Source organism: Opisthorchis viverrini (genome assembly GCF_000715545.1).
Source record: "Opisthorchis viverrini unplaced genomic scaffold opera_v5_30, whole genome shotgun sequence".
In the NCBI taxonomy this organism is placed as follows: Eukaryota; Metazoa; Platyhelminthes; class Trematoda; order Opisthorchiida; family Opisthorchiidae; genus Opisthorchis; species Opisthorchis viverrini.
Window position 1 is genome coordinate 1,646,706 of NW_008751686.1, and position 17,486 is coordinate 1,664,191.

Consider the following 17,486-nt stretch of genomic DNA (forward strand, 5'->3'; position numbering starts at 1 on the left):
GGTTTCCGTCAACCTTATGTTCTACTTGAAACCAAATTGCACAAACTTAGCGAATATACACTCATTTGCAAACTAATTTGGTTTTTCGAGAGACTCGCCTGGACCCAGCTGAATCCCTCATTTGTGATGTTCTCATGCAATTGAATGTGATGCATCAGGCCGCCTTGCGTTTTATTCGCTACGATATTCGAGATATGGCGATACATGTATATCTTTGAAACGTACTACTCATAAGGTTGCTGAAAATCCGTCGACGGCCCACAAACGGTTTCGCCCTTTTTGGGGCTCATCAGGTAGGAACTTGGAACTTGAATCTCTGGAAATACCAAATTAGTTTACAAATGTGTGTATATTCGCTACTATCGTGCAATTTGGTTTCAAGTAGAACATAAGGTTGACGGAACCTCGAGGCCTGAGCCTACCTGATGAGCCCCAAGAAGGCTGAAACCGGTAGCGGGTTGTCAAATCGTTTTCATCAACCTTATGAATAATGGACGCAACTTCTTTAGCTTAGCAGATTAGGAGAAACACCGGTCTTTCATGGGATCTTACTGGTTATGCAGACCAAGAGAGATTACTTGATATCTTGGTGTCTAGGTGAATTAGATAAATAGACATTGAGATTCAACAGAAATAAGTAGGAGCTCTTGAAAACTGTCGTGATATCCTTTTACTAAAGGCAGGGGAGCGGAAAATGGAAAACTTACGTTTGGGAACGGTGAGAAAAAAGTAACATTTATGCGCCCATTTAATGTGTATGAGTATATGCATTTCAGAAGTAGAGTAGTTGTGTTATCAGAATAGTTTTTGTTAAGTGATATTGAATCAGATATATTAGACAAGATTTCGCACACTATTCTGCAAACCCATGGAGCCGAAGCTTGTTGTCAATATTCCCAAGGTCATTAGTGTGAGCGAGAAGCCGGCTTTGTAGCCAGTGCCAAAGTGGTCGGACGCATCAAGTAGTTGACTATATCCAAGGTTAATGTGTCACCGTCCTACCACCCAGGCACAAAGACACCCAAGCCAGACTATCTGACGGAATATCAACGTAGTTAACGGTCAGTTAGCTGTGATATCCTTGAAATCAGCTGGTTTCAGTGAATGACAAGTTGTTTGTAGTTAGAGCAACTGTCCGAAAAAGCTCAAAAAACTATAATGACTATACCACGCAATGACAAAAAGACCAGATTTTAGGCGTTATCATATATTTTGCCAGGTTGGCGTTGCCAGCGCGGCTCAAAGGGGATACTTACTCCATAAATCTGTGACGTGAAACCACTAGATCCGCTAAAATTCACGTAGAATATTTATGTTGGCATCCCCGACGTTATCAATCCTGCTAAACTTTTTCGTCCATTTCATGTTGTTTTTGGAAACTTGACTCTATACAACCACTTTTGTACAACAAAAACGAACAACATATGGCGGATCACCTAAGGAGAAAGAAACGGTGTGTGCAGTGCTTCAACTTAAAGCTAAACTATCGCAACTTTCAGAAAACCAACCTAAAACTAGGACGTTATACCACCAACCATGGACTGTCTAAGCAAGCAGAGATCAGTTTGGCTGTCGGTAGCCTCAAAGGTAGAAAAGCTTAAGGAAAGGATGGCAGGCTCTCAGAGATTTGCACGTATTACCGTCCCGCATTCGTTCCAGACACACTCCGGTTCAATTTGGAGGTGTTTCTTGCTGAGGCGTCTCTCAATCTCTCGAAATGATGTCGAAAAAACATGCAAAAACTTTCGGAGAATGAATCTAAAAGATATTCACCAGGATCTTCCTCATTCCGTAAGAGATTTAGGACGTATGGAATGCTTGAACACTACACGAAAGTGGCTTCCACCCGGGAGAAACCATGTTTTCCAGATAGTTATTCTAAGTTTACTTCTGGGACATCGGGCCGAAAACTCAAGCAGCTAACCATTGTCGGCCTCATCGACTTTCCCTCTGCGTTCGACCGCATCCACTATAGATCATTATGGACTATTCTTACTGATGGTGCATGAACCACTTTCATTGCCATCTTCAAAACTCACCATATCCTAAGGAAGAATCGAGTTCGGATTCAAGGTGAAGGAACCTATTACTTTGATCTTGCATCCACTATGATGCATAAATGTCTCGTACCATCAGCACCTTTCAACTTCGTAACTGAGTTGGTGATTCAACATGCACTGGAATGATGTGTTGACATCCAGCTGAGCCCACGTGTCTTGACTGAAGATACCGCATATGTCATCAGTAAGATAAAATTCCTGTTCACGCATAGAATACGATAAACTTAGGCATACCGCTGCAATTCTATGCTTGGGTTATGCCTTCCCAGCTAACACATAAGCAAGGGGAGATTGATTTCCTTACTTGTACACCAAGTTACTTCATCGTGCAAATCCGTAAGACCTCGTGGAGAAGTTACATCAACTGACACATAAAGATTCAGTTGTTGAAAATGACGATCCATCTAGTCTTTAAACACGCTTGCATTTTTGCGCATAAAAATTTCATGAGCTCAGGCTTCTTAGCCATCTGTGCTCAAATCACTATTTTGCTTATTTCATGCGGCTTATTTTTCCTAAGAGGCGAGACCAAAATCAGCCAGCGTCAGTACGCTACAGATCTCGACTGACCAGGAGATTATGTTGAATTAAAGACGTGGTTTCTTCTATGGTATGCAGAAGGTGCCGATTGACTGGCGCATCCACTTACGTCATCTGCCACTGCCCAAGTATTAACACCCCTATTCGCACTGTCTGTCCTTGTGACAAAACAGGTCACATAAGTCTCAGTGGCGCGCTTCGTGTTTATTGGTCAGATGCAATCATCCAATCAAGAGTGCCGTTATTTTACGGTCTCTGCATTCCGCTAGCAAATGGATCACACGCACGCACCGTGGTAAGCGAGGAAGTAGATGCTTCTCTTTAGTTGGAGATGATGTGAAACAACCTGTAGCGCGTTGCTTGATTGCATTGCTTGCTTGCATTTCATTGCGTTGTTCCGACGTGGACGCATACGCGCACACAACGCCAACAATGGATGGAGTTCACACCTGTTCTCACCCTAAATTTCGAACTGTGCCCTTGGCTGGCATTGGAACAAAGCCAGTTCATTCAAGCAATTTCTCGATCAGGTGTGGCAGACACTATGAACCCTGAAACCGAACGCAACTTTGCTGCGTTGTTTGGATTTCCACTTAGTTATCCTCCAACCCTCACACAAGAATCACCAGCCGAATTGCAACCAGAGATTTGTAACCGCCCAGGAGTGAACATGTTATTGCCAGCAGTACAACATCTTCAGCAGCAGGAGCAACCCACGGGGTACGCACAGCCCTTTCGACCTTACGACCTGCATATCTGGCCAGACAGACTTGGTATTTCTACGGAGCGGGTTCGTAGACCGAAAACCAGTCGACCGAATTGTGGAAAAGTGAACAGTCGAAGCTTTAGGTCCCATTCAGTAAAACCTCCTTACTCATATATTGCACTGATTACTATGGCAATACTGCACTCTCCTCATCGGCGCCTCACTTTGGGGGGGATATGTGATTTCATCATGTCCCGCTTTCCATACTATCGTGAAAGGTTTCCTGCCTGGCAGAACTCAATCAGGCACAATTTGTCATTGAACGACTGTTTTGTAAAGATACCTCGGGAACCAGGTAATCCAGGTAAAGGGAACTATTGGATGTTGGACCCGAATTCGGTAGACATGTTCGACAATGGGAGTTTCCTGAGAAGACGAAAACGATACAAGAGAATATTACAGCCCATGAATTCAGGCGACCAGGTAATGGGGACAAAGCGATTCTGCAATGTTGTGGATGTGTTAAGTCAAAGAATTAACGAGGGTGATCAAGAAGATCATCCGAGCAAACCTGATCCTGTCGCATCTCCCATTGACTACAGCAGAGGCTGTGATATAACGTCTCCTTCTTTCGGTTTTTCTCTGTGCGAAAGACCTCAAAAGAGTGAAGTTGAATGCGTTCGCGAAAGATTTAAACTAGAAAGTCCCAGAATGAGGCCAGTTCCTGTGGCCCACATACCTCCCAGTTTTAATTCATGCGCCTATGGTGGAAACTTGAGCTATACGCACTCACCCCAACCATCACTGTCAGCAGAGGAATCGCCAAATTCACCGACCGAACGTCTATCCACAAGGGTTTCAGAGAACCCTGGGAGTTGTTTTGGAAATTCATCATCCACGTTTTCCTTCCTTATTCGGTCAATCCTTTCTGTGGCGAGGTCCGAGGTCTCATTAAAGACCACAACCGAATGCTCCCCGAACCAGATAAAAGCGTCTCGCGCATTTACCATTGATCAGCTACTCGGAGATGATCTTCAGAACTCGAGGTCAACGATAACCGAGGACGATTCCCCTCCAGGAAGAACAGGATCTGAAAACTTATTGTCCCTAGCGCCAAAAAAGTGTGCAGTTAATTGTACTTCCACACCATTCGCTTATTCCCAGTTACATCCAGTCCTTGAAGCTGCAGACACCCTGAACCAGCTAAAAGTTGAACAAAACATCCAGCCCTACCATTTAGACACCCGAGGATTTATACAGTCCTTACTTCTTCCTAGACCCTAATAGGTCTTCACATGCCAGGTCTACATACAGTCCCGTCAACGTCCGAATTGACAAATCCGCAGATGAACCCGGAGCTACAGATACTCAGACCATACTGAATACTATATATCCAAATGGACACACTACATTCGACACAATGCTGATGTTCATCCCCTTGGTGAGTGTATACTTGTAAATGAATACAAGTCTTGAATATTCTGAGGTTGTTATCCGATCACTACAGCCGGCAAGCAAGGCGTGTGCGCACTCCATTTTAGAACAAACATTAGGGTTGGTTCCGTTTCACTAGTGTTATAATTCACTTGCAATAATTTACCCAGAGCAAAGGAATCTACAGTTTGCACTATTGACGTGACGGAGAGTGTTTAGTCTTTGACCGGAATATAGTCTCCTAAGCTACTCTTACTTTTGTTGCAACAGAGTTGCGAATTTTCTAGCCGCAATCCGGCGTACGAAAACGTGCATACTCTACGAGGACGCATGGAGTTCGGGAAAATGCGTTCCCAGTAACTTGAATTGCCGAAGTTATTTTGTGATATACAAGCCAAATTACTCGCTTCACTCCGTAAGATATATACCAGATACTAGAAAAAACGAGATAGAATTTGTGGCTGTTTTGAATTCCAAAATCACTCACGAGTCATCAGCATGCGAGAAATTTGGACAAAATTATTACCACGCAACATAACTCCATTCCGAAGCATGTAGATGAATTTCAAGCAATTTTGCTGCTTCTTTAGAGCAACTGGAATTTTCAAATAGACGTGACATGCTACTTACAAGATTGAGCGCAAAACTCCTGCACACCCCATTGCCGGTTTTGCCTGCTGTGGAGCTTATCAGGTAGGCTTCGGTCAGCATCATGCTCTCCCGAGACGCCTAGCTGCACACACCCTAATTTGCAGATCACGTCGGTGTTCACGACAGACCGAACTGGAACGTCCATATGAATTATTCTTCAGTAGAATGTGCTGCACAAGTGGCGTCTCGTCAGTCATTTGGCGTCATATTCGCGGTATAGTACTATATTCTTTTGACAAAGCAAACCAGTTATAAGGTTGCTGAAAAATTCGACAGTCCACTGTTGGTTTCGTTTTTCTTGAGACTGATTAGGTAGGTGTATCCCTGAGTAGTGTTTAGAAAACATACAGCGGTATCCCGAATATCGTGTTAAATTGAGGGCACCGCTGGTGAAGCACATTCAGTTGAAAGCTATCGCAGGAAACAAATTCGGTCTGGTCTGAAGTAATTTTCTGATGTTTTGATGGCATTCTGTAGAATTATTGAGGCATAACTCCTACGTTCGCGAATGAACTGCCAGCTGGCAAGAAGGTAGATAGTTTGGCGGCTTTAGAACACTGACAGATTTTTAACTTTGAAACCCGGTCTCTAGATATTGTGCAGACGTCACTAGGGCCCTTTGCAAACAAGCATTCCAGGCCCTACATAGCGAGCCAGTGGGACACTACACATAGTTGCTCCAGGTATAGATTCTGAATATGTTGCAGGTAAACCTGATAAACGCATAGTAGCCAGTGCTTAATGCGGTTGCCCTGAAATCTTTCAATATCTATGAAGGGTGCTCTAGAAAGACGAAATGTCTTCCACGCCACAGCCGATTCTACCGCATAGAAATTGGCTTGCTGGGGTGGGTTTATCTCGATGACGTATGACTTTACGTTTCTTCTATTTTTTATTGTTAGACAGCTTACAGCTGTGCTAAGAGTGTCAGAATGAGACTATCTTTGTGCCCCCAGAAGCAGGTGTGTGGTGAAACCATATAACGTGCGGTGGAAACATTGCTCACATATGCCCAATCTAGCAGGTAAGGTGGAATGGTTCTCTTACATGGATCTGTCCACAGAAGAACCAGAATGCCTCGCATCCCCAAGACCTGTGTTAACAAAAATGATGTTGTTCTTGAGAGTTTCAGGAGGCTATGATGTCACAGAGCGGAATGTTCCAAATACGCAATATAACTCTGGTACAGGATAAATACGGCAATACTCCTCAGTACCGCATGAAACTGTTCCTAGGTAACGGATGACCCTTCTGGAAAGAATCTTGGCCGCGAAGCCGAATAATTCTAAATAAGTCAGTGTACTCCGCCAATCTAGGTTGCAAAAACGTACTCACGGTTGTTTGGGAGTGATTCAATTTTGATGCGATATTTGGTGCATTACACGAACATTGCACCAGAGGCTCTGCACGTCGGGTATACTGGAACATATAACCTCGATGACGTGTGTGCCCAAAACTGGTCAACACCTGTTGTGGCACCTTGCGTTCGTCCTTTTGTTACTCTGTTAGATCGCAGTAGGAAACCTTATTTCGAAAAAAAAGAAATATCGGACCTAGAAATCAGGCCGATGCACCTGAGAACCATAGACCCAAAGTGTTGGAATCGACCCGAGTAATCAGCTGAGGTAGGTATCTATTGGGCTAAAGGACTTCCAGAGGAATCACACAAGGCCGATTCAATTACTTATAGACGCCTTCAATATTGTTGACTTCGTTTCGTTAACAATTATGTTTGCTTTCCAGTGGTTAACTTGGAGTGTTTCTTGTTAGTGGACAATCGTTCAAGACGATTCAGGCACAGTATAATGTGGGTTGATTCCAGTCACTCACATATAGTTGGACGATGAAACGGCGTACGATCCTCAGTGCTTCCGGCCACAGAACAACACCTGCGAGTCGAGTGAACTTCCGGGAAGTTCAATATTTTTATAAAGCTTATTCGTTCTTGATGCGGATCACCACGACAGTTCACATCCTTGAGACCCAAACGAGCTGGTTGACCCAAACCCCACTCCAGGCGAAATTTGCCGCATCTTCTTGCTGTAAACGAAGGTCATTCAGCAGTTTGCTCACCCCACCAGTAAATATACAGGCCAGTGGAATCCCAACTCTTAGAGCATCGATTTTAGACGGGTGTTTGGGCTCTACAGTTCATCATGTTCATAGCTAAGTTTGACCATTTCAGCCTGTCATGTCAAATGATCATTGTAAAACACCCTACAGGCTACAACATTATCCGATAAGTCTTGGTCGGACTCAGCATGGTTTGGCACATAACTGGACGAGGATACAGCAACGGTTCGAGCTAATGAGACTGTAACATGCAATGCAGCAAATCACAGCAGTTCTTTTTCATGCTCTCGCCATTCTATCCATCTTCAGAATAAACCCTATCTGTGTCTAGTTTTAGTCTCAGCTTAGCCTATTTACAACAGGGACCCGGCTTGAAAGACTCCATGGAAGGAGATTTTTGCAGTTGCATAAGTTCATTGCGCTGCCTCACTGGGTAGCAGTTACGACAAAAGGATTATCTCCGCCAGAAGCGAACTATTTATTCTATCTTTCACACGCCACGTACTACAAGGTTTTTGTCGCCCCTAGGCTCCTTGTTGGTCATTTTTCCCACTTGGAGATATGTTTCGGTATCCAAGGGGATATTTCATCAAATTGCTAATCATCCGTAACAATAGTAGCGTTCTCCGTATGTGTAGTCCTTCAAAATACGTCCCATAATGGAACGTTAAACACAAAAAATATGCGGGCTGTTTTAGCGACTTAAGTGATTGAGTTACTGTTTGGTCCTAACACGCTGCTGAAAATTCTAAGAACACCGTAAACAAGAGATCCAGCTGGGTTCAGTTGGGTCTTTCAAACCCAAATTCCAAAGCAAATAGGGGGCGAGATGGCTCAGTGGTTAGAGCACAGATTTACAGACCGGGAAGTCCGTGGTTCGAACCCGACCTCCGCCTGTCGACTTCCCCTGTCTAGACTTGGCAACCTGGCAGTATCCCATCCTCCGTGCTTCCTTTGGGTGGCATGGCAGTTAAGCACCGGAAGGATACTGCAGCTGAATGATTTAACTTTTTCCAATGCAGGTAGGAGCGTTTGGCGACTGATGTATTGTTCGAATACCATTTAGCCGGGTGTCGCCAAGGTCAAGAAAGACACCAGATCTTCATATAAAAAATGGGAAACCATCTGATCCTTTTTTTCAAACGAAAATAGCTATCCAGATAAAAAAAATTTCCGATGATGAACAAAACCTGAGCAGACTTTAAGTAGAAAAATGCGTTTTTATCACCGCCTAAAATAAATAATAATAAATAAAATAATCGTACATTTGTAGCACCCTTTCGGTACCTAACTGTCATGCCAGCAGAAAGAAGCACGAGGGGTGGGGTACTGCCAGTTTGCTCAAGCCTAGACAGGAAAAGTCGAGAGGCAAAAGTTGGGTCCGAACCACGAACCCTCCGGTCAGTAAGTTCGTACTCTAACCGCTGAGCCATCACCGCCTAATCCAGCCTGCCACCCGTAAATGATATCAAAGGAACACGACAACTAGTCAAATGGTAATGTGACCGAATACTCCTATCTGGTCAATCTGGTCAGACTAAACGTAATTTCTGAACCAAACAGCGCACAGGGACAAAGTAAACTGACGCTAAAAGGGTTTGAAGAACTCATGAAGACTACGCCCAAGGTTTTCCTAAAAGTACTGACTAAAATGTGGTCAATTAATCATCAAACGTGGTCTCTTGAGCATACCTCTAGAAGCGTTGAGAAAACAGGTAATGAGCAAAGCGCCCGGCATAGCTTATATTGCCTTATATGTGCTATCAAAACCAATTATTCCTCTGATAATCGTAAAAGTGTTATAACACAACACGTCCCTAACTCAGCTACATTATAATTGAACGTTTCACTTTCAAGCTTGTCACAACAAGTCACTAGGTCAATTCACCTCCTGCCAAGCCGGAAATCCTGAGCCCGTTTTGAAGTACCGAAAGCAGGCCTAATCAGGCGGGAAAATGCGAAGCGGGAAAACATATGATGGATCCCTAAGATAATCTGGTTGATTGTTTTAATAAACTCGACCAGTTGGTGATTGAATTTTGAAAAAACCCGAACAGTCGTTGGTGTAAAAAAAGAGTTAAATTGTTGTGAAGGTAGGAAAATTGTCCACACTGATATATCCGAACTTCAAGGGCCATCGTCAAGCAGCAAGTTGTCCGGACTGGGTGCCTGAAGAAATAGAAAATTTTACTCCCCTTATTGCTGAGGTTTTCGGGACACTTTCGCCTGCTACGTAGTGTTGGTTCGTTAAATATGCAATGTGTATGTGAAAATTATCAAGAATCCGGGCATGGAACGTTGTGTGTGTGAAAATTATCAAGAATCCGGGTGTAGTTGGGATGCATGGAAAGTGAACGAGGTACCGCCAAAGAGTGAATGAGGTACCGCCAAAGAAGCAGAAAGTCGCCATTCGAGAGCATGCACCGAGAACTGCTGACAGCTTATACCATAGCCGGTTGTCCGTCGATATCCGTAAGCGGAGTCATACCTAACTATCTTGTCATCAGCCTTCAAAATCGTCGCTCTACGGGCGTGTCCCCCAAAGTTCACGTGCGTGTTGCAGTCCATTGATAGCCATGAATTTATTCACTGACAGTTTAAATGCAATTTCAGTACTACACAGCAACCCGGGGCGTAAAATATTGTAAAGCTGAGCAGTTTGAACGAGTGTAACATGCTTTTAACTCAGGATTCTTTTAGACCCTCCTCCTCGAATTTCAACTCGATCGCTTTGTTTGGATTCACTTCAATCAAACTGCAATATAATCAAGATGTCTTTTTCTACTTATAATACCGATGCGTTGACCCACAGTAGACTGAGATGCCTCCCTAAAGCTTTAAAACGTGCTAAATATCGTTGTTATCTTTCCATCATGTGAGTCTTGGGTGAGATCATCAAGTTCTTGCAGAAGTTTGCCTTTAGAAGGATTTATCCACGATACTTCGGGGTCCTTATGAAACCCATGAAGGGGAATGTAGCAATTTATATGTGCAGGAATTCTTTTTCAGCAACCCTCAAATTTATGACACCGTGACGAGTACAGAGATCCCATTTTCCTTCAAGACTGCGTACTACAGCCGCCAGGTTGCTCGGTAGCACTGGTTCCAGGACCTTGTCCTCCAAGTAGAGCAGGTTGACGTCTCGGCAGCTTCCATGTGTGGTTTTGTACCAGAAAGTCATCCTTGAATTCTGGCAGGAAGATTTCTGTCGGACGATTATGTTACTCAAGAAGGTGCACTCACGGTACAAGAAGAGTTCTTCTGCAAGCACGTTTCTCCAGCTAACTCACCGTATCCAAATTGAGTATTCGCTTATCATATGCCTTTAACAATCCCGGAAAAACCCATTATCAGTTTCATTTCTCGTTGACACAGTTTATCCACTACCGTTTGCTAGATGGTCACTGATAGGTTCAAAAATTTCTCAAGTGAGAATGCCATCATTTCTGTAGCTGATGTCTGCTTCAGTCTCGTGTTAGCATCCTGGAGTGTTTGGGTCAGTTTGACCCAAAGAAGATGTACAGAAAAGCGTGAAATTCATTGGTCTGTCACAGTGAACCAGATTCCTCAATATGTTTCCTATTTTCGCCCACCATTCTCCTTGATTCCGGGTATTGTCGTTTTGACTGTCTTTTAGTCTCGCAGTGTGGATGGGAAAGAGATGCTTTTTTGTCGTGCCAGCCTGAGTGAATTGGTCCCATTTGCAAAGGTCACATTCGGCCCCACAGTTCTCTTGGCGGAGTGGATGAATTGATGGCTGTGAGAACTTCCCCACAGTTCTCTTGGCGGAGTGGATGAACTGATGGTTGTGGTCTCGAACTTGTCTTTGAGGCATTATATCAAGCATGGCGCCAGGGCACAGGCACCGGTAAAGCCAAGTAACCTCGACGATTCAGGCTTAGCTGCAGCAAAGCATTACGTGAAGTGATTCCACGGGGTTCTGAGTCTAGCATAATCTTGATTTAGTCAGACGAGTAGAAACCGTCATCGTGTTTTTACTTTTCCCCTGTAGGATAGCTGAGCTAGTAAAAAGTATGTTCCGGAGCCAGCTCCTCTTGGTCAGACAATTGTATTCCACTCAGGATTGCGGCATCGTCTCCGATATTGTTTGCGTCCTACTGCCTGTTGCAGAGCGACCGATCTGATCATCCACTCCTCTAGCGGCAGTACAGCTGTGAGTGCTTCAACTGGGAGTAATGCACCGGCTGTCGTCAATTCGCATAGGCCGGTAAAACGACCATTACCTTAGCAATCGAGTGTGCACCACATTCCAGCTAGCATATACATCAGGACGGTAGATAAGAGTGGGGGAAGGCAGCCAGCCGTCTACAGCCAGGCATCCGAAACTACCTAGACTAGCAACTTAGCAGCAGAATTCATTGAAACTTGTCCATATGCATTAAGAGGGATGGTACTGCTGACTACCCATAGTAGATACGGTTAGGTTATAGGGTTAGAAGGTTCTTCCTGTAGAGGGTTAGTATGCGTTTATATGCATCAGTGGTTAGAGTCATCCTGGGCTAGCCCCTAATTGAGGTTGTCGCAGGAATTATGGGCCTGAAAAACCTGCGCGTTTCATTCTTAGATGTGATCCAGCTAATCCACATAGGCTATCCTGCAGGCGAGAGGCTGGAATAAAACGTATACATATACGGAGGAGAGAAACCGTCAATACAAACCGGAATATGGAAGTGACCAAGCATATAAGGAGCCCATGGATTTTGGTGGTGTTTGTTTCCAGGATGATGAACAGGGGGTCCCTACCCCCTCGTGCTATTACACAAAAAGATAAAACTTGCAAATCACAAACTTTCCAGATTTCACGAGTTCGCAAATTACTAATGATTGCAGTTCATGCAAACCGAACTGGTGTGCCTAGCTTCCACACTTTCAACAACGTCCTGGTTCATTCGTGATTTTGATGCCTGCTTCCTGTGAAAAGGCCGTTTTACCACGTTTGGTCTGCTTTTAATATGTTCATACAAAACCCGTCGATCCTACTAGGATGCTTTGGATCATAATTCGTTTGCCAGCAACTATCTCATCTTGCGAATGAGTGAATCATGCTTGATATCCATTTCTTGTACAAGAATCTTTCCACCAAATGATGGAAAACGTCAGCGAAAACTTAAGCCACACTTCTGTCAACATAGCAGGACGGAAAGTTTCACCTATTTAGTGATGTTTTAATTCAAGGGCAATGCATTGTTGCGTGAGTATTGGGGACGAAACCAAGAAGTTTTATCGGGCCCTCAGAGTGTCTCTAATCGCTGGGACATCTTTTTTACTTCTTCTGAAAACCGTTGTACCATTACCGACTGAGGCCATGATACTTTCATATCCTCGAACTTATTGATCGCCCGAAAACTGATGTAGGCATTCAGAGTTGCACAGAGTAAAGTGAAGTGATCCAGAAGTGCACTGAAGTTCGCCTAGGCATTTGATCTCTTTAGTAAAATCACTAATATGAGAAAAACTCAACCACGTAATTCGTGCCGACTGATTTTCCTATTACACTGCGTCATTTAAAAAACACCAAAGTCTCTTGGGAATCTGGTGTACCCTTGCTTTCAAGGTCGGATAGCTTTTAGTCTAAGCCCAACAGTATTATGTCACCCTGCTTTCGTTCTCATAGAAGCAGACTACAAATAAGCAACTTTCATTTAGAATTGTATAGTAGATTTTCTTTAAACATCAAATACATTTTTCAATGAATGAACCCTGTCTGAACCTTTTGGTATCCCCTGTTAAAGGACTGGGAGATGGATGCTGTTCTCAAACTCAAACAGTCACCATTAATCTTCACACTTCTACCTATTCTTGCAGTAATTTACCTGTTAATTTGATGAGTGTATTTCGCTGATACACAACCTCATTAGATCGGTATGGATTGAAGGGTTACTGGATTGAAATAGCATCTTGAAGTATAAGTGTACAAATTCGGAAACCAATCTTGGTCTTCCGCCCAGCCTAACTGCACTGTTTTTGCACGACCCGATAACAGACCAGCTCTTGTGGGTAAGCGTTGCCGACTTTTGGACAGTTGGTGAGAGGGAAAGCGCCTTCGGGTGCGGAGTCGTCTATTAACCAAAATGAACTAAGGGATTACAAGTCATCAGAAAAATTTTCCACCTTATTTGCCCTTCTGAGCCTTCCTACACCTTAGAAATAAAAAAAACAGACACTGTAAAATGGTTCAGTAATTTGCAAATCAGTCTTTCATCAGACACAGAGACGGCACTTTAAACCACTTGACTAGATACTACTTGCATGTTTCAACAGTAATATGCCCTGCTTCACTGATAGAATACTCACCAGAAAACAAGGACATATATTTAATGTGATTTTTATCATTTGGCGCGGAAACACCACAAAAAACCGGTCCTGTAAATTTTCAAGACAACTCTATGGTGCTTTCATTTCAAGTAAGTTCCGATGACATTTCTAAAGCCATTTACATTTAAACTCGACGAATGAGTTCATTTGTACTGATTCTGAATAGGGTGGGAATAAAACTGTGACCCGGAAGTTTGTATATATAACGACCGAATCATGTTCGCGAATCTCCGGGGCATTTTTGTGAGCAAAATGCTGCTGAAGTCATTTATCGATCAGGAGAATCGAATGCACCTGTGACGTCAAGGGACTACAGATATTTCGGGTCATTCATACTCTATTATTTGCCTCGGTGGTGTTTGATCGGATGGCATTTGATTTACTACCTGCCTCGGTGTTGAGATTTGGTCAACACAGCTTCTGCCCGGTCGGAATCCCGCTTGATGCTCACGGGTCAAATTTTCGCGAGCTGCCACAAGGCGATGAGGGATTAGTGAAAACAGAAACCTTATTCCAACGCAGTGAATCTGACATTTCTGTAGTTACTACATTCACTGCTTTTGAAGATTGACACTATTATCCACTCATGGCTAGTGTTCATATGGGTTTTTTTCGAAACACACTACCCAACGGTTTAAAAGTCCTACTGTGTCGTATATCAGACGACAAATACTCCTAGACGCACCGGTCAGGTGGGACAACCTGCGTAAACTTATAGCACATTTTACTTCTAATTCGTCAGCACCCCAGTCCCAACAGGATTTTTCGTCTGCGAGTGCACTTAGTTTTACCTGGCTTTGGATGATGCATCCATTTTTATTGTGATGGGGGCGGGCGTTGGTTTGGGACCCCAGTAAGGCGACCGTATTACCATAGGTCCGCTGAATGAAAAGGGATCGTTGAGTGCTAGCTCGGACAGAAGCCCTTGCATCATATGTAACACTGGATATGTGTTAGAGTTCAGGTTCCATCAGCTGCTCAATAGCTAAGCAAGGTGTGCGCATCTTACGTAGACCCAAAAAGCGCAATAAGCAGAAGCAATGAACATGTGAATAATCAGAATCCACACAGGTATTCCAGAAGAGCTGATGGGAAGCCACCAGTCTTTGCGATGGCGACTGACAGCGTCGTAGTCTGTTTGGGTGTGAGGCTGATAAGTTGATAAACACCCTGTAGTCCAACGATTTCCACTGCTCCAAGAAAGGGAACTCCAAAGGGGTTAGCATTCATCTGAAATAAACGCTCTGCGCTTTCTATGCCTCTCCTGTTTAGTCAAAGACGAAAACCCAGCTGAGGCCCATCAGCTCCAGTTCCATCTAGCAGCATGTTCGTGTCATCAGCGCCTACGACTTTGCTTGAACTCCTGGACAGTTATAGAAGAACGCCTACGGTGTCATGGAAGGTGACAGAATAAAAGAACCAGTCTACTGGGACAAGGGTAGAGACATTCAACAGGGAGCGATGATTCTATCCTTCTCAAAAATGTTTCAGGGGCGTTGTCAACGGGTATCCAGTCAAGTAGAAATGCTCTCGTTCATTGACATAGTACAACATTCACGGAGCACAACTACCGGAAGGCGCTCTCAGAAACATCAGAAACCTGACTTAGAAATCCTGACAGGTAGGTCAATCGATGGGCATAACCAGCGCATTCACTGTGTCGTAACTCGAAACTTCTAGTAAACCAGTCACATGGCTCAAGCGTGAACACGTTCGGCTGTTCAGAAGTGAAAAATTTAACCGCGTCCCACTAGAGCTGGTGGAATAGCGGGAACACGCTCGCCTGGAACGTTAGGTGTCCGGAGTTCAAACCCCAGCCACGGCCAAGGAAATCAACTGTTGAAAAGTTCTAACAAGGGCGAAATTCGAGTCCTCCTCTTGGATTCAACGGGTTAAGTGTGTCAGGAAATGAGGGTGACCATTCAAATGAAAGTGATCTGAAAGTGAAGTTTAAAGACCAGTGTAATCTTCTTTTCGGTGTTCAGGAGAAGCGCAGAAAATTCTGCATGAAAGACAACATGTGTTTCCTGATTTTTAATCATGAACAGGAAGATCTCAGCGAACACGTAATAAGGAACAAGGACCTGGTCAATTGCCAGGACGTTCTTGGAAGCATTTAGCAGAAATTGATGTAATGATTTCATCCTCAGAAAATCTGGTTGAAGTGAGACCTGATTTTCACTTAACAATTTCATCACTAGTACAAGGCATTTTGAAATCTCAATCTATTTGTTGGATTTTATGTGTTCATGGCTGGTGGTTGATCAGATGGCCGTTGATCGGTTCGCAGGGTATGGAAATTGTCAACTACGCACTGATGATGTCTCCTCGATTGGAGACGAACAGTTTCAAGCTAATTGCCAAGCTCGGCGAACAGACCAAAGGATATCCGATCAACCACCAGTAAACGCACCCAAGCTACAAATATTTCGACACATTGACAAATACTCGTTCATACATCCTTCTATGTTTAGAAGTCTGAACGTACTGACTGCACTATTCCATTCCTGAATAGTAGTTCGGTCGCGCAGATAACTGGCCCTTGATGATCGATGTGAGGACCTCTACTCTTGTTCTATTGGTACTAGAGCGTGGCAGAATATACAGTTATTGTTACCTATATGTGTTTTGGTACATCGGTCCGTGGCTAGCTGCACCTGTTCTTTTAACACGTATCACATGAGAACTGATCCAAGTGGCTTAGATAAGTTGTGGAGAGTAAATACGGAATTTTCTCGAAATAAAAGTTTTACATCAGTCCGTCATTGATTTTCATCCTGCTCGTATTTTACTAGTACATTCAAGATGTGCCAGAGATTAACTCACAACTCAACGAGTGATTGTTTTTCATGTGTCATAAAAATCAGGTTCTTGAGTGTACAATAATAAACTTGGCTACTTTTACCATGCATTTCAGCCTTACTAGTACATTCAAGATGTGCCAGAGATAAACTCACAACTCAGCGAGTGATTGTTTTTAATGTGTCATAAAAATCAGGTTCTTGAGTGCACAATAATAAACTTGGCTACTTTTACTATGGATTTCAGCTCAATATGAAGGAAATACGGCCAGGAAGGCGAAATTACTAACTTCATGAGCTGAAAATGTAATCGTTCTGTTGTTAAGCATGACCTATCATGAAAAGTAAACCAGTGGCATAAGGTTCATATGCCTTCTTTCCGAGGTTGGCACACACGGAACACTCGCAAGGGAGCAGAGGCAAAAAATACAAGGTATGTTAGTGCAATTACACCGGTTGATTTACGTTATCTCAGTGCGGTTGAATAGCGCTCGAGTATCTGTTAACAGTTAGGAGTACCCTCTAGCAGGCTATACCGAGCAGAACAAAACAGTGACAGTGCTCGCTGGGTCAATCGATCGATACTGGACCGATAGCTTGTTGATCCATACCCATGACAGCAATGAATGCACACCCGCGTTGGTATCAGGCGTGCATCAATGCTGGACAAAGCGGAAATATCGAGCATGCATGCTTAACCTTGATCGAATTTCCCGATTGGCTTCCAAGTGAGTGAACTTTTACTGAGTCATCGTGGTTATCAGTGACGCTGTGGACCAAATATATGCTCTCCGATTTGCGCCGTGAGAACAGCCCCGCTAACTCCCAGATAATCGCAAGACCACATCAGCTTCTAGAGTGGTTCTCGGAACACTTCGACGGGTT

At 43.7% G+C, this 17,486-nt stretch overlaps 1 protein-coding gene across 1 annotated transcript; it reads left to right on the plus strand.

The window, feature by feature from the left end:
• Positions 1 to 2,964: 2,964 nt before the first annotated feature.
• On the plus strand, positions 2,965 to 4,590 carry T265_02464 (hypothetical protein; the record flags this gene model as incomplete). Its single annotated transcript, XM_009166713.1, has 1 exon — positions 2,965 to 4,590. One exon carries the CDS (start codon positions 3,037 to 3,039, stop codon positions 4,588 to 4,590), a length of 1,554 nt encoding a protein of 517 aa, XP_009164977.1.
• Between the last annotated feature and the right edge of the window lie 12,896 nt (positions 4,591 to 17,486).